General features: G+C 49.7%; 1 protein-coding gene across 1 annotated transcript in view; it reads left to right on the top strand.

Annotated features, from left to right (window-relative positions):
* Positions 1 to 242: 242 nt before the first annotated feature.
* The window catches only part of oafa (OAF homolog a), a 35,107-nt gene continuing 16,336 nt past the window's right edge, over positions 243 to 19,013 (top strand). Inside the window, exon 1 of the mRNA XM_084443615.1 lies at positions 243 to 1,006. Within this exon, the coding sequence (XP_084299741.1) occupies positions 770 to 1,006 (237 nt within the window). The 5' untranslated portion in view covers positions 243 to 769. The remainder of the gene's footprint in view (positions 1,007 to 19,013) is intronic.

The following is a 19,013-nucleotide window of genomic DNA, read 5'->3' as shown; positions in this document are numbered from 1 at the left end:
TCCACCCTCCTATTAAAAACAATATTACAATAATAACTGCATTCTTAGGGAAACTAATCAAAATGGTCAGGCTATCGAAATCAATTTGCCCCCTCAAAAAGGTCGTGCAGTTTCCATTAAGCCTAGGCAATAGGTAGCAATAGCCTACCTGAGCGGCTGTGAGTCACCGCTGCTGGAGCCTAAGGGGGAAGGGCATGTTTTGGAGGACGGTATGTGGCTTTAAGAGTTTACAACATCTTTGAACACACAGCAGCGCGTCGCTGGAGGTTTAGAGGCCAAGCGAGTACGCTAGTCACTACTCTCCCCGTTTGGACACCAGAGGAAGTGACGGGTCTCAATGAGAAACGAAAAAAAATAAGCCGATAAAAACTAATAGATCGTGAAGCAACGTGGAACTTTAAAATCTGGACTGAGGCGAGTAGGTGAGATTGCGCGTGACCCCGCTCAATGGAAGCGAAGTAAGTTAGTGGACTGAGTTGCCGAGATTGGGTACGGGACGTAGCCTACCTTTTCCAGGAGAAATTATCGAAGTTTACATAGAATAAACCTGCAACTGAGACATGTTTTTCACCTTCTTGCAACCTAAAAGTATGGAAGACGAACAAATGGACTACATCCTCATAAGGAAAAGCCTGTCTGTATGTGAGAGCTGAAATGAAACTTACGTTGCAAGGCTATTTAGCGGATCAATCAAATAGTAAATAGCGTTAGTGGATTTTTAGGCAGAGTTTCGTTTTCTTCCGTCAAGTTCGGTTCTGCGTCTTGTGGAATGTTTGCCAGTGGTGTTTCACCGGTCTCAGTTCGGACACCCACGTTACTCCTCTGCCCCGCACTGCTGCTGTTGATGACTCTGGCACTGGGCTCTGAGCTGAGGGTCCGGGTGCGTTTAGCTGACGGGCAGATAACGGAGGAAGTTTTGGAAGCGGACAGCGAGAAAGACTCGATATCTCTTGAGTTCAAACAAGGAGATGGAACTCTAATTACGTTCATCGCAGACTTCAAACAGGTGAGGGGAATCCCGTTCAGCCCACCGGTGGTAGGATAACACCCGAGGGGTTTTGTTTCTCCGGTCGTCCATGACAGACTATGCAGATAGCATCACCAGCTTGGAAATAAGCTCCTCTAGAAAGGCCACACATGTAGTAGGCCTAGGTTAGAGTCGAACCTACTAAATGTGTGTCCATTCTAAACTGTCATTTCCTGACTCGTAATTTCCAAGCATTCTGGTAAACCCCGGGTGAGTAACTAACGTTGCAGCAACAAGTTATCAGTGCAATGATTCACTTGTATCTTTTGGAGTGAATATCAAGTTTATTCTCCAGTCATTTTAATGAGTGACTACCAGGCAGGTACTGTGTAATGAATGTGTTAGTATGTATAAGGTCAGTGTGACCCGACCATCATTCATTCATGCATAGGACCTGGTAGAGCCCCCAACTTTGCTAATAGAGGGACCCTGATCACAGTGAAGAGATTGGCTCAGAGGCAGAGAGAAGAGGAGACGAGGCAGAACTGAGTTCAACGGATCCAGACCCAACTAACTAGAGCTGATCCCACAGCGACTGAGTCACAGACAGGAATGGTTCTGATACAGACCCAGAGAACAGAGCCAGAGACCGGCTGACCCGGTCAGAGCAGGGCGGAGGCATGCCTGTGTGATGGGCGGAGCCAGGGTGGAGGCAGGTCAGAGCAGGGTGGAGGCAGGGTGGAGGCAGGTCACAGCAGGTCACAGCAGGGTGGAGACAGGGTGGAGGCAGGTCACAGCAGGTCACAGCAGGGTGGAGGCAGGTCACAGCAGAGTGGAGGCAGGTCAGAGCAGGGTGGAGGCAGGTCAGCAGGGTGGAGGCAGGTCACAGCAGAGTGGAGGCAAGGTGGAGGCAGGTCAGCAGGGTGGAGGCAGGTCAGAGCAGGGTGGAGGCAGGTCAGCAGGGTGGAGGCAGGTCAGCAGGGTGGAGGCAGGTCACAGCAGGGTGGAGGCAGGTCAGAGCAGGGTGGAGGCAAGGTGGAGGCAGGTCAGAGCAGGGTGGAGGCAGGGTCGAGGCAGGTCACAGCAGGGTGGAGGCAGGTCAGAGCAGGGTGGAGGCAGGTCAGCAGGGTGGAGGCAGGTCACAGCAGGGCAGAGGCAGGTCACAGCAGGGTGGAGGCAGGTCAGAGCAGGGTGGAGGCAGGGTGGAGGCAGGTCACAGCAGGTCACAGCAGGGTGGAGACAGGGTGGAGGCAGGTCACAGCAGGTCACAGCAGGGTGGAGGCAGGTCACAGCAGAGTGGAGGCAGGTCAGAGCAGGGTGGAGGCAGGTCAGCAGGGTGGAGGCAGGTCACAGCAGAGTGGAGGCAAGGTGGAGGCAGGTCAGCAGGGTGGAGGCAGGTCAGAGCAGGGTGGAGGCAGGTCAGCAGGGTGGAGGCAGGTCAGCAGGGTGGAGGCAGGTCACAGCAGGGTGGAGGCAGGTCAGAGCAGGGTGGAGGCAAGGTGGAGGCAGGTCAGAGCAGGGTGGAGGCAGGGTCGAGGCAGGTCACAGCAGGGTGGAGGCAGGTCAGAGCAGGGTGGAGGCAGGTCAGCAGGGTGGAGGCAGGTCACAGCAGGGCAGAGGCAGGTCACAGCAGGGTGGAGGCAGGTCAGAGCAGGGTGGAGGCAAGGTGGAGGCAGGTCAGAGCAGGGTGGAGGCAAGGTGGAGGCAGGTCAGAGCAGGGTGGAGGCAGGTCACAGCAGGGTGGAGGCAAGGTGGAGGCAGGTCAGAGCAGGGTGGAGGCAGGTCACAGCAGGGTGGAGGCAGGTCAGAGCAGGGTGGAGGCAAGGTGGAGGCAGGTCAGAGCAGGGTGGAGGCAGGTCACAGCAGGGTGGAGGCAGGTCAGAGCAGGGTGGAGGCAGGTCAGCAGGGTGGAGGCAGGTCACAGCAGGGCAGAGGCAGGTCACAGCAGGGTGGAGGCATGCCTATGTGATGGTTGTTGTCACCCAGGAGCTGACAGGCAGGAGAGATGGGGGAGGTGTAAGGGGTGGAGGGGGTGAGGTGGGGGTAGCAGGATTAAGTGGTGTGTGTCTGACCCGTTTGATCTCACTGCTAGTTCGCTAACCTAACCGGCTAATGTGGAGTTGAAAGAGAAGGAGGCCTTTAGGGCGGTCACTGGCAACGCTGGCGATGGTCATCACAGCACACCGCCCTCTCACTAGTGAACCAGAGCTGAGTGCCCTCTCACTAGTGCACCACAGTGTACTGCCCTCTCACTAGTGAACCACAGCAGACTGCCCTCTCACTAGTGCACCACAGCAGACTGCCCTCTCACTAGTGCACCACAGCATACTGCCCTCTCACTAGTGCACCACAGCATACTGCCCTCTCACTAGTGAACCACAGCGTACTGCCCTCTCACTAGTGCACCACAGCGTACTGCCCTCTCACTAGTGCACCACAGCGTACTGCCCTCTCACTAGTGAACCACAGCATACTGCCCTCTCACTAGTGAACCACAGCGTACTGCCCTCTCACTAGTGCACCACAGCGTACTGCCCTCTCACTAGTGAACCACAGCGTACTGCCCTCTCACTAGTGCACCACAGCGTACTGCCCTCTCACTAGTGAACCACAGCGTACTGCCCTCTCACTAGTGCACCACAGCGTACTGCCCTCTCACTAGTGCACATGGGACTGGATTGGGGATAAGGAGGTTAGGAAGATGAAAAGTCCACCAATCTAAGAAAGGCAGGTTTATTTCTAGCACATTTCAGCAACAAGGCAATTCAAAGTGCTTTACATGAGACATTAAAAGAATCAAGACAAAATGCAACACATAAAAGGTCATATAAAACGAAATGCAAAAAAAAAAGGAAAGGACATTCAAAACAAAATGCAGGAAAAATAACATACAGGAATAAATGTTAGTGCAGTGTATGGATGAATAATTGTTTAATTTAATAAAAAGCAGCAGCAAAAAGAAGTCTTTAGTCTTGATTTAAAAGAACCGAGAGTTGCAGCAGACCTGTAAAATAGCAAGGTGGAACCTGCTTTTGCTTGGCTAGTATAAAGAAAACGACATGATGATGATACAAATCCCTTATACCAACTGTTGATGCTGTGTGTCTGGTTGAGGGGAGCAGCATCACTCTTCCTCTCTGATTTATATTCCTCTCTCAGACCTTCTCCACTCTTCCTCCATGTGGTTTTCATTCTCTCTCCCTCTCTCTTTCTCTCCCCACTCCCCCTTTCTCCATCTCTCCCTGTCTCTCTTTCTGCTCTCCTCTCTCTCTCTCTCTCCCGCTCTCTGCCCCCACCCTCCTCTCTCTCTCTCCCTCTCTCTCCCTCTCTCTCTCTCTCCCTCCCTCCCTCTCTCTCTCTCTCCTGCTCTCTCTCTTTCTGTCTCCACTCTCCTCTCTCTCTCTCTCTCTCTCTCTCTCTACCCCCACCCTCCTCTCTCTCGGCTGGATTTATGGAAAGTTGGATGGTGTGTGACTCTCATCTGCTGTGCAGGATTGACTACCCAGAGAACACATGTGGGACAGGACTGTTTAAACGGATGTCAAACAATGGAGCCTGTGCGAGCCAGAAGGAGGAAGGGAGAGAGAGAGAGAGGAGGGGAGAGAGAGAGAGAGAGAGGAGGAGGGAGAGATAGAGGAAGGGAGAGAGCCAGGAGGAGATGAGGAAGGAGAGAGAGACAGGTTTGAAAGGATAGGCTAGGAGATAGATAGGAGAGACAAGGTGGGAGAGAAGAGATGGGTGAGGAGTAGGGATGTAACAGTAACCAATATAATCTCCTTCGTTTGGGTCAGTTGTTTCTCCTCTCCCCCCCAGGCTCGGGGCCGAGGGGCTATCCTTTTACCACCCTGGGTGAGGGTGTCAACCGGGCTATATATCCAGGCACACCTCCAGGAGCCATGTCACCGCTTCGTCATCCACAATCGTCAGGCCACGCATTCCATTGGGTGTCAGATATATCGGACAGTCCTGGATGACGTGGTCTGTGGTTTGTTCCTCTGCGCCAAAGTCGCATGCCACACAGGATACCAGGCCCCATCTGTGCATCGATGAGCGGAAGCATCCGACGCCGGTCCGGAGACGATTAAGCTTCACCCACGCCGGTCTGGGTAGAGTCTGAAGGTGTTTGCCTCCCACTCTGCATGCCAGGGGTGGTCTGCCCATCCTGCCTCGCTGATGTTAAGATTATTGCTGCAGGAGATCCCGTGCGGCAGGCACAAAAGGGTGTATTGACTTGAGACGCCGGGGGGGCTCGCCCGGCAGGCGAGACGTGCTGTGGTTCCTGTGCGGCGGAGGCCAGTGGGCTGGATGTCTGCAAGGATGGTAAGGTTGTCCACAGGAATGGGATGCAGGCATCCTGTCACGATGCGCAAGGCTTCGTTGATAGGCGATCGATGAGGCGAGTGTGAGCGCTGCGGCACCACACCAGTGTGCAATATTCACTGGTCGAGTAGACCAGGGCTAGGGCTGCCGTACGCAGTGTTTTTGCGCCGGCGCCCCAGCCTGATCGGAACAGTCGCCTCATCTAATGCCACACGAGCTGTTAACTTCTTGCGCAGTGACTCGAGGTGTCGGCAGAATGTGAGCAACCTGTCCAGAATCACGCCGAGATAGGTTGGTTTGGCACAGCATGGCAGGAGTGTTCCATCAATGTGCACACAGAGCTCTCGTTTGGCTTCCTTGTTGTTAAGGTGGAAGGCCGCCGATACCGTCTTTGCCTTGCTGAGCTTCAATCATTTCCGGAGGTATGCTGCATGTCCTGTCCATGTCTGCATGTCCTGGCTCAAGGTCTCCTCCACGGCTTGCCAGTCTCCAGCGGAGTACACCAGCGCATGGTCGTCTGCGTAGCCATACTTCTTAGAGACTGTGTTCGGCAGGTCGTAGATGTAGATGTTACAAAGAAGGGGGGCCAGGAAAGATCCCTGGGGGACGCCGTTCTTAAGGCGTCGCAACCTGCTTCTCTGTCCGCTACCGGTGGTGAGGGTGAAGCTGCGGTTTCGGACAAGCTCCATGATTATTCTGACCATGTGCCTGTCTAGCAGCAGGCAGAGCAGCTTGCAGGTAAGGCCGCGGTGCCATACGGTGTTGTAGGCAGCCGTCAGGTCTATAAAGATGGCTCCGGCCTTTTTTTAGCCAAGAAGCTGTCCTCGATGTCTTGAGTCATCAGAGTGTCTTGATCGCGACAACTAGGGCTCTTCTCCAGATTTTGGGGATATTGGCGCAAGCAGGAAGAGAGGAAGGCTCTTAACCAGGACTTCACGGCAGGTACGGCATGGAGTATAAGCTCTGGGCAGATAGAATCAGGCCCCGGAGCTTTCCCTGGCTTTACATGCTGGAGGGCAGCAACAAACTCCTCCCATGTGAATTCACCGGAGATGTTACTGCCGCTAGGAGTTGTGGCCTTCCTGAGGTCAGACACTTCTTTTGCCACAAGATGTGACGATTTGTGGTCTTTGCGCTCGTATGTCCCACTTTTCACAAATTGTAGTGCGATTTTGTTTGCAGAGATGGGGCAGTGACGGGGGAGAGTGTCTAGACCTACCAGTGAGGTTGTTAAGGATGCTCCATGCCTTGCGGCTGGAGTGTGTGAAGTCGATGGAGTTAATGGCCTCCTCCCAGCGCTCTTGTCTCCTTCGGCTGAGTCTTGAAAGCAGGGCTGAGGCAAGTCTGCCTGACTCAGCTCCTGGGGGGGCCAGGAGGAAGGCACAGTAGAGACTCTCACACTTCGCATCCCAACACGATTTGTAGCTGTAGCGATATCCGTGTGGGATGGATTTTTGGTCCCTTTCACCAGTATGCCGCACAGTTCCCGGTACGCCTCGTCCACATTGTTGGTGTTCGGTGGTGGGAGGCACCTTGTGGATCTATGGGTAAGGAGGCGATAGCGTTTCCAGTTGGCCTTTCGGAAGTTCCAACGCTTCACCGGCTCACTCGGGATGAGGTCCACGAGTTTAGGCATGGTTAACAGCGATGGTCGATGTTGGGACCGCGGGAACTTTCTTAGCACGCGTCTATCAGGCAGCCGGTTATCAACACCGACGCTCGCGAATGCCAAGTCAGGATTCGTCCCAGTTTTCCAGCGACCTGCGACAAAGCTGGCTGCGCCCTTGGGATCGTACAACAGGGCCAGGCTGTTGTACAATCACACCACAAAGACACATTATTTTAATGTTTATGCAAACAGAAAGTGCTGCTAATTCTATTTGTGGTTTCAAAACAAAAAATTCAGCACATTTTAACCGTGATGATTTTGGTCACTATAATCGGGATGTGAAATTTTCATACATTACATCTCCAGTGAGGAGATAGCTGCTAGCCTGATAGGTACCAGTTATGGGAAGAGAATCAGGCCTTGAGTGGGTGATGAGAACCAGAGTGAGTAGTTCTTGGACAGGAGAGGAGATAACAGCAGCATGGGAGGACACTACTATCTATAGGTGTCACCATTCTCAAATCCACAAACATACACACGCATACAAAAAAACAGCCCTGAGGTTTATGCAATTGTTAGGCTATGAGGCTATCTTGATTTTAAACATGTTCCAACAAAGGTTCCCACTCCAGTTAGAATGAAACGCTAGCTTAAACTTCAGCTTCACATTCCATCTCTAGCTCTAACATGGGCTAGGCTAGCTAAAACCTGCTCAACCTTTTGAATTATGCTATTACTTTATCATGCAGCTACTAACTTATCTAAAACACAGCGGACATTAGCTAACAAGGAGTCTATACGGTAGCCTAGTTGCTGGGACTGAAATCGGCAATGAAATAAAACCGCTAGATAACATTAGCTATACATAAGCTAATTGGATATAGTTAGCATAGTCTACATCCAAACAGCTGGCTATCTAGCTTGCCTCTTAACTTAAGCTAGCCAGCTATTCTAGCTATTCTATGAACGTCCGTTTGGCTGGAGACCTTTAGCTAGCTACTAGCACTAGAAAACGTTAGCTGGCTGTGTTTTGCTTTGTTCCTGATTTCAGTCTCAGCAACGAGGCTGCTTGAACACAATCCCTTACGTAGGATAACGCTCTCTCTCGGTCGTCCTCAGATGAACTCTCCCTCCAGCAGCATGTCCTCCATGCATGCATCAGTACTTTACAAAACCACCAGTGTTTCTGATTGAATACAACTAGCTTGAACTATCATTCAAGTGAAAACCTATAGCTACCTTTCCCAACTAGCTTGGCTCAAACGAAAACATACCTTATGGGAGATTGGCCAGTAGACTAACGTTACTCGTTTACTTTTTACCCACATTACTTGATGTGTGTGGCGCGCCGGACGCAGGGGCGGGGTGAACAAAAGCACTGGGAGAATCAAAGTGAGATCCTGCTTTTCATTTCCATGATCAAAATCGAACGCCCATTTCGATCAATTTTCAATTTCGAAACAAAATTGTGACACCCCTACTAGGCGGAGACTAACTGAAACATCATAGTATTACAGTACTAGCTGAGTATATTATCATACCTGTTGAGCTCCATAGCCAGGACCCCCTGCAGGGTTGGCCAACACATGCCTGTTCACTCACATCAGCGAGGACACGGAACAGCCTGGGATCCTACTGGGAGAACGCTCTAAACCATACACTGAACATTCCACAGTTCCATTAGGTCCACTGAGAACTTCCTATGTATCACTCATAAGAGATATGCGAGTTTTAATATTTCTTTGATCAACATTAATCAGAATTACAGTGTACGTGAGATATGATATGTATTTTTGTGTTAAGGAGTTTCAAGGACATGCTGATGGGAAAGCAAGTGTAATGTTCCCTTGAAGTGGACAGAGAAACCATCCAAGGGTTCGACTACAGGACACAACACCTCTCCCTTTCTCTTCTGCTCCTCTCTCTCTCTCTCTCTATTCCCTCTCCCTCACTCTCTCTCTCCCACTCCTTCCTCCCTCCCTCTCTCCCTCTCTCTTGCTCCTCTCTCTCTCTCTCTATTCCCTCTCCCTCATTCTCTCTCTCCCACTCCTCCCTCCATCCCTCTCTCTCCCTCTCTCTTGCTCCTCTCTCTCTCTCTCTCTCTCTATTCCCTCTCTCTCATTCTCTCCGTCTCTCTCAGTATTTAGTTACAGAGTAGCAGATCAGAGCCGTGTGTTTCTCTGGAGGATAATCAGTAGGGAGAGACCCCGTCTGGTCTATCTGGGGGGGGGGGAGGGGGGGGCCAGATGTGGGCGGTCATCATCGGTCTCTGTGTTTATCTGTCCTGCTCTTTCTAACCATCGTCCTTTAGATCCCCCAAATAGCTGGTTGGATCATCACAGGAGTTCATCCAGAAAGGCTTCATTCCTCTCAGTGCTGGAGACTTTCTTCTCCTTCTTAGCGTCTCTGTCATCACTCACGTCTTCTGTGTTTGGTCTGTCCTGACACTGACTGCAAGGTGTTGTGGGTAAATTAGTTTTATGAGTCATCGTCGTGACCCAGACTCAACCTGACTGGGTCAGGCCAACAGTGCGCACACAAAAACACACACACACACACACATATACACACACACACACACACATGGTGTGAGCTCATTCACTTCTTTTATTAATCCTCCTTTCATTAGTGTGTGCGTGTGTGCGTGTGCGTGTGCGTGTGCGTGTGCGTGTGCGTGTGCGTGTGTGTGTGTGTGTGTGTGTGTGTGTGTGTGTGTGTGTGTGTGTGTGTGTGTGTAAAGGTGTAGTGTTTCAGGGCTGTCTGCCCTCTGGTGGGCTGGGATCTGGACTCAACGTGGATGTTGATGATGTGTCTCTGACCTGTGTGTGGAGGGGAGGAGGGAGAGGGAGGAGGAGAGAGGGAGAGGGAGGGAGGAGAGAGGGAGAGGGAGGGAGGAGGAGGAGGGAGGGAGAGAGAGAGGGAGGCGTGGCTGGTGGCCTTGTCTTCCTCTCTCCCTCTCTCTCCCTCTCTCCTTACCTCCCCCTCCTTCTCTCTCTCTCTGTCTCTGTCTCTACCAGAAGCTCAGCCACCAAGGCACCCTGGTCCTGTAGTGTGGGTGTGGACGCTCCTGTAGTGTGGGTGTGGACGGTCCTGTAGTGTGGATGTGGACGGTCCTGTAGTGTGGGTGTGGACGGTCCTGTAGTGTGGGTGTGGACGGTGCTGTAGTGTGGGTGTGGACGGTCCTGTAGTGGGTGTGTGGACGGTCCTGTAGTGTGGGTGTGGACGGTCCTGTAGTGTGTGTGGGTGTGGACGGTCCTGTAGTGTGTGTGTGGACAGGCTGACTGCTGGGAGTTGTCTGACACATCAATTCAAAACCTTTATTTTGACTCTTAAAAGCACTGAGGTTTCCCTCATTTCCAGGGTTGACGAGTTCACAATAGACACAAACAAAAATGCATACAAAATCAATTAAAGCAATCAAATCAATTAAAACAATTACAAGAAGAAGAACAAAGGAAGTGATTGTGCTCCGATGGGCCACACATGTTCAGCTCCACACCCTCCCTAGCAGCCAGCGGCTCCATGCTTGACTTGGAGCTTTTCATCACCTCTTCCCCCTCCCTCCCTCCCTCCCTCTCCCCCTCCCTCCCTCCCCCCTCCTCCCCCCACGGGCCGACACCTTCCTTTTTTTGTCACTTGTACCGACTTGTCAGCCTGTTTAACGGCTGGGTATCTTGTCACCTATTCCAGGAAGGCTGTGTGTGTTGGGGGGGGGGGGGGGGGGGGTGCTGTGTGTTTAGGGAGGCTTTGTTGATAGATGAGGCTGTGTGTTGGTGTGTGTTAGAGGGAGGCTGTGTGTTGGGTCTGTGAGGCTGTGTGTTGAGGGAAGAGGCTTTGTGTTGGGCCGTCCCCACCAGCCCTGGTGTCGGGTCAGGATGAGTCACTCTGGGGGAAGGGGGGAGGGGATTACAGGGCACCAGAGGGTACCAGCGTGGGGTCAACCCAGAACTGCCGGTAAAGAGATATTTAAGTCTGTCGGAAAAATGTTAATTAAGATGTTGCCTCCACGTCTCTCTCTCTGTCTCTCTCTCTCTCTCTCTCTCCACTTCTCTCCTTTCTCCCATCCTCTCTACCACCCCCCACCCCGCCTCTCTCCCGTAGCATGGCTGCTTCCTGTAGATCCTCCTCATGGATAGCTACACATGGGTTAATGTTGCGCAACAGCGCAGATCCAGCCGTGAGCAGGAAGAATCCTGTCTGATCCTAATCACTCTGACTCTATCACTCTGATCCTAATCACTCTGACTCTATCACTCTGATCCTAATCACTCTGACTCTATCACTCTGATCCTAATCACTCTGACTCTATCACTCTGATCCTAATCACTCTGACTCTATCACTCTGATCCTAATCACTCTGACTCTATCACTCTGATCCTAATCACTCTGACTCTATCACTCTGATCCTAATCACTCTGACTCTATCACTCTGATCCTAATCACTCTGACTCTATCACTCCCATCACAAACTACCTGGATGTGTGGAATCGCACTGAAATGTGTGGTTCGTGTAATCTGAAATTAAGACCTGCAGATTGCACAATAAGGAGGAGGTGATTGAAATGGGGGATTTGGGTGGGTGGGCTGGGGGGGGTGACTCACTTAACTTCTCTTTTCTGGTGCCTTGGGGTAAATTGGACCCCCCTCCTATTTACCCCAAGGCACCAGAAAAGGGATGTTAAGTGAGTCACCCCCCTAACCTACCCACCCAAATCCCCCGTTTCAATCACCTCCTCCTTATAGTGCAGTTGGGGGGGGGGGGGGGGCAGGAGGGCAGAGGACGAGAAGAAAGAGACCAACACCGTCAGCAACTCAACGCCTTTGAGCTTCCAGCACAATCAAACTGAGCACTCATAACGACCCCACTGAGCAGAAGAACCTCAGAGTGGGTCATGGGTCTGGTGGCGCTACTACAATACTAACCCAGACCCTGGATCAGTTTTCAACTGATGGCCAGTTCCGTGGTATGTGTCTTTATGGGGGTTTAGTACAGTAAGACTGTCCCCAGGTCAGGAGGACTGGGCCTCAGTGTGGACCTGCTGGGTCAGGAGGACTGCTAGCGTCCGTCTGTCTGTCCCACCGTCCCACCCCTCTCCTGCCCCTCTCCTCCCAGGCAGAGCAGAATTCTTCCAGTGCACTGGACACGTATGTGAATGGACACGTGTGTTAACGGGCGTCACGGGGAACATGCATGACCCAGCATCGCTGATGAAACGCTTCTCCTGCTCTCAACCATCCCACCCAGGCCGGGAGCAGACCGGAGGCGTGTGGGGGACGCGCCCGGGAACCAATCAAGCGCTCCTGTCCGTCTGCGTGGGGAACGGGCAGCGTTAGAGATCTGTTCTTCTTCTTTTCTTCTGGGAGGAAACCCGTGGGAACACGGGAAGAACATGCAAACTCCGCACAGAAAGACCTGGGAGATACCCCACCTGAGTACCTGACCACCCTGGGAGATACCCCACCTGAGTACCTGACCACCCTGGGAGATACCCCACCTGAGTACCTGACCACCCTGGGAGATACCCCACCTGTGTACCTGACTATCCTGGGGAGATACCCCACCTGAGTACCTGACCACCGTGGGAGATACCCCACCTGAGTACCTGACCACCCTGGGAGATACCCCACCTGTGTACCTGACTATCCTGGGGAGATACCCCACCTGGGTACCTGACCACCCTGGGAGATACCCCACCTGAGTACCTGACCACCCTGGGAGATACCCCACCTGTGTACCTGACTATCCTGGGGAGATACCCCACCTGAGTACCTGACCACCGTGGGAGATACCCCACCTGAGTACCTGACCACCCTGGGGAGAACATCCCCAGTGCCGACAGCGTCCCAGGCGGGAATCGAACCCAGGACCTTCTAGCTGTGAGGCGACGTGTTGGGAGACCTGGAGGGGAGGGGGGGCCTGGTCACATGGCCCTGGTCACATGGTCCTGGTCACATGGCCCTGGTCACATGCTCTTCTCCAGGTCACCCTGGAAACTCCCTGGCCCAGTCCCAGGCTGCGTTCCGAATCGCATACTTCTACTTCTTACTACCAGTACCTACTACAGCTGCCCTTAGAAAGTACGTACTTTGCAAGCAGTAGGCATTCAATTGGGACATAATACCTTGTCATAAACATTGCGCCTTGAAATTAGCCCACATCCGTCGCTGTCCATAACGCGACATTCGTCTACAGCTGTCAACTCGCGCATGTGACGCACATTACCGCTGCGCAAAGGATTGTGGGTCAGAATAGCCAGAAAAGCCTGCTGGCGTGCATACTGCAAAATACGACCGGATGTAGTAGGTCATCCTGGTACTTTTGCCATACTGCATGTGGCATACTATGTATTGGGACATACTACATTCTGTTTTGGCATACTATATAGTAGGGTAGTAGGCGATTCGGAACGCAGCCCCAATGTCCCCCCTCAAGCCCTGAGCCCTCACAGACTTATTGACGTCACCTGGTAAAGTGGTTGAGTGCGAGAGGCTGCAAGGGCTCGAATTGGTATAAAAAGGAATGGGACAGCACTTGCGAGATCACATTACATTGACGTGAAAACACATTTCTTACTACTGTGGGTGTGGGGCTTTTTTATCAAATTTTCAATTTTACATGTTTTTCTTGTAGGCCTTCATGTAAATTAATTTGGGGCTTTGTCAAATCCCCTTTACATTATCCGAACTCTGTGTTACCCTCAAAACATGTCTGTTCAACTTGTTGAAATCATTTCATTTTGTGGTGATATGCGAACTATATTATTGCCTGTGATTCTTGTTTGTGATGAATCCAAAAGTATTTACTTAAGAATGATAATATATTATGTATACACATTCCTGCACCTCACGACTCTTTCCATATTCATGTTGGAAATCTCAATTCAAAGAACACTGCACCGAAATGGGTGATTAATGTCATACTGCTTTTAACTGGGAAATCATATGATTTAGAGCAACAGAAATCGATGTAATTTATAGCCGTAGCCTAGATATTTTTACACATCACATTATACAAACCCATGGGGTTAATAACCCATACTTAAAAATAATGAAACCAAAATAATTATAAGGTTACTTGTGCAGATAAGCAAGTCCAGCTGAAAACATGAAAACATATTTTGTTTTGGAACGTGAACATTAGGGTTGGTTGATCTGTCCGTGCTTGTTTATTGGCTGTTCTTCAGGTAACCCCGTGTTTCACGTCACAACGATATGAACTGTGGGTAATTCCCTTAGGCGAAGTCTGCAGAAGTGCAGACTTACGGTAAGGGGCCATAAAGGGCTCAAAATGTCTGCCAGAGAGCCCTCGCGCACTTGCCGATTTGACATTGGGACACCCCTAAGCCCTCGCGGACTTTGCGGGAGCGCGCCCTTAAGTCTGTGAGTCTGCAAGGGTGGACATTGGGACTGGGCCCCTGTTCCAGAGAGCTGAGATGAGTCAGGACCCACCGGACAGGAAACAGGAAGGACTGTAGTACTGCAGAGTTCTGTCAGTCACCTCATCTTAACACCATGACTGCGTTCAGACAGCATCCCACTCAACACTCTGTCACACCTCCTACTAACTTCACTCAACACACTATCACACCTCCTACTAACTTCACTCAACACACTATCACACCTCCTACTAACTTCACTCAACACTTCTATCACACCTCCTACTAATTTCACTCAACACACTATCACACCTCCTACTAACTTCATTTAACACACTATCACACCTCCTACTAACTTCACTCAACACTGTCACACCTCCTACTAACTTCACTCAACACACTATCACACCTCCTACTAACTTTACTCAACACTCTGTCACACCTCCTACTAACTTCACTCAACACTCTCACACCTCCTACTAACTTCACTTAACACACTATCACACCTCCTACTAACTTCACTCAACACACTATCACACCTCCTACTAACTTCACTCAACACTCTGTCACACCTCCTACTAACTTCACTCAACACACTATCACACCTCCTACTAACTTCACTCAACACACTATCACACCTCCTACTAACTTCACTCAACACTTCTATCACACCTCCTACTAATTTCACTCAACACACTATCACACCTCCTACTAACTTCATTTAACACACTATCACACCTCCTACTAACTTCACTCAACACTCTGTCACACCTCCTACTAACTTCACTCAACACACTATCACACCTCCTACTAACTTTACTCAACACTCTGTCACACCTCCTACTAACTTCACTCAACACTCTCACACCTCCTACTAACTTCACTTAACACACTATCACACCTCCTACTAACTTCACTCAACACACTATCACACCTCCTACTAACTTCACTCAACACTCTGTCACACCTCCTACTAACTTCACTCAACACACTATCACACCTCCTACTAACTTCACTTAACACACTATCACACCTCCTACTAACTTCACTTAACACACTATCACACCTACTAACTTCACTCAACACACTATCACACCTACTAACTTCACTCAACACACTATCACACCTCCTACTAACTTCACTTAACACACTATCACACCTCCTACTAACTTCACTCAACACTGTCACACCTCCTACTACCTTCACTCAACACACTATCACACCTCCTAACTTTACTCAACACTCTGTCACACCTCCTACTAACTTCACTCAACACTCTCACACCTCCTACTAACTTCACTTAACACACTATCACACCTCCTACTAACTTCACTCAACACTCTGTCACACCTCCTACTAACTTCACTCAACACACTATCACACCTCCTACTAACTTCACTCAACACACTATCACACCTCCTACTAACTTCACTTAACACACTATCACACCTCCTACTAACTTCACTTAACACACTATCACACCTACTAACTTCACTCAACACACTATCACACCTCCTACTAACTTCACTCAACACACTATCACACCTCCTACAAACTTCACTCAACACACTATCACCTCCTACTAACTTCACTTAACACACTATCACACCTCCTACTAACTTCACTCAACACACTATCACACCTCCTACTAACTTCACTCAACACTCTCACACCTCCTACTAACTTCACTTAACACACTATCACACCTCCTACTAACTTCACTCAACACACTATCACACCTCCTACTAACTTCACTCAACACTCTGTCACACCTCCTACTAACTTCACTCAACACACTATCACACCTCCTACTAACTTTACTCAACACTCTGTCACACCTCCTACTAACTTCACTCAACACTCTCACACCTCCTACTAACTTCACTTAACACACTATCACACCTCCTACTAACTTCACTCAACACACTATCACACCTCCTACTAACTTCACTCAACACTCTGTCACACCTCCTACTAACTTCACTCAACACACTATCACACCTCCTACTAACTTCACTTAACACACTATCACACCTCCTACTAACTTCACTTAACACACTATCACACCTCCTACTAACTTCATTCAACACTCTGTCACACCTCCTACTACCTTCACTCAACACACTATCACACCTCCTAACTTTACTCAACACTCTGTCACACCTACTAACTTCACTCAACACTCTCACACCTCCTACTAACTTCACTTAACACACTATCACACCTACTAACTTCACTCAACACACTATCACACCTCCTACTAACTTCACTCAACACTCTGTCACACCTCCTACTAACTTCACTCAACACACTATCACACCTCCTACTAACTTCACTCAACACACTATCACACCTCCTACTAACTTCACTTAACACACTATCACACCTCCTACTAACTTCACTTAACACACTATCACACCTACTAACTTCACTCAACACACTATCACACCTCCTACTAACTTCACTCAACACACTATCACACCTCCTACTAACTTCACTCAACACACTATCACACCTACAAACTTCACTCAACACTCTCACACCTCCTACTAACTTCACTTAACACACTATCACACCTCCTACTAACTTCACTCAACACACTATCACACCTCCTACTAACTTCACTCAACACTCTCACACCTCCTACTAACTTCACTTAACACACTATCACACCTCCTACTAACTTCACTCAACACACTATCACACCTCCTACTAACTTCACTCAACACACTATCACACCTCCTACTAACTTCACTCAACACACTATCACACCTCCTACTAACTTCACTTAACACACTATCACACCTCCTACTAACTTCACTCAACACACTATCACACCTCCTACTAACTTCACTCAACACTCTCACACCTCCTACTAACTTCACTTAACACACTATCACACCTCCTACTAACTTCACTCAACACACTATCACACCTCCTACTAACTTCACTCAACACTCTGTCACACCTCCTACTAACTTCACTCAACACACTATCACACCTACTAACTTCACTCAACACACTATCACACCTCCTACAAACTTCACTCAACACACTATCACACCTCCTACTAACTTCACTTAACACACTATCACACCTCCTACTAACTTCATTCAACACTCTGTCACACCTCCTACTACCTTCACTCAACACACTATCACACCTCCTAACTTTACTCAACACTCTGTCACACCTACTAACTTCACTCAACACTCTCACACCTCCTACTAACTTCACTTAACACACTATCACACCTCCTACTAACTTCACTCAACACACTATCACACCTCCTACTAACTTCACTCAACACTCTGTCACACCTCCTACTAACTTCACTCAACACACTATCACACCTCCTACTAACTTCACTCAACACACTATCACACCTCCTACTAACTTCACTTAACACACTATCACACCTCCTACTAACTTCACTTAACACACTATCACACCTACTAACTTCACTCAACACACTATCACACCTCCTACTAACTTCACTCAACACACTATCACACCTCCTACTAACTTCACTCAACACACTATCACACCTACAAACTTCACTCAACACACTATCACCTCCTACTAACTTCACTTAACACACTATCACACCTCCTACTAACTTCACTCAACACACTATCACACCTCCTACTAACTTCACTCAACACTCTCACACCTCCTACTAACTTCACTTAACACACTATCACACCTCCTACTAACTTCACTCAACACACTATCACACCTCCTACTAACTTCACTCAACACTCTGTCACACCTCCTACTAACTTCACTCAACACACTATCACACCTCCTACTAACTTCACTCAACACACTATCACACCTCCTACTAACTTCACTTAACACACTATCACACCTCCTACTAACTTCACTTAACACACTATCACACCTACTAACTTCACTCAACACACTATCACACCTCCTACTAACTTCACTCAACACACTATCACACCTCCTACTAACTTCACTCAACACACTATCACACCTCCTACTAACTTCACTTAACACACTATCACACCTACTAACTTCACTTAACACACTATCACACATCCCAACTTCACTTTCTATTAGCTGGAAGGTATTTTTACCACTTTGAAAGTGCAAGGACTGTCAGGATTGTGTGTGCGTGTGTATGTGTCTGCCTATTTACATTTGTGTGTGTGTGTGTGCATCTGTGTGTGTGTGCATGTGTGTGTGTGTGTGTGTGCGCGCGCGTGTGGGTGGGTGTGTGGGTGGGGGTGTGTGCGTGTGTGGGTGGGCGTGTGTGTGTGTGTGTACAGTACTAACTCATCCCTTATCTCTACTTTTCATATCCTCTCCTGATAGGACGTTCCCTCTCATTTCCTGAAGCAAAGTCTCCCAACAGTGGATAATGTGTGTGCGTGTGCGCGTGTGTGTGTGTGTGTGTGAGAGAGGGAGAGAGAGAGAGAGACACACCCTCCCACCCCTCCCCCACACTTTGTCTTGAGTGTTATCATCCATTGTGAGCTGAAACCTCAGCCAGACAGCTTTCAGCAGCGCGAGTCTCTCATGTTTTCATTGGCCGTTCTCTGGTGCTGTTTGCTAATTGGCTGAGGGACAGCCAGGTGTGACCCGGGACAATCTGACTCCACATTCCTCTGCCTCCATAATTAACCTGCACACAAACACTCCGCTCAGCGCCTTTCTCCTGCTGTCCTTTGTCTGCTCTCTCTCTCTCCCTCTCTCTCCCTCTCTCTCTCTCTCT

The sequence above is a fragment of the Borostomias antarcticus genome (assembly GCF_949987555.1).
Source record: "Borostomias antarcticus genome assembly, chromosome: 1".
Taxonomy (NCBI): Eukaryota; Metazoa; Chordata; class Actinopteri; order Stomiiformes; family Stomiidae; genus Borostomias; species Borostomias antarcticus.
This window is presented reverse-complemented; position numbering and strand designations above follow the sequence as displayed.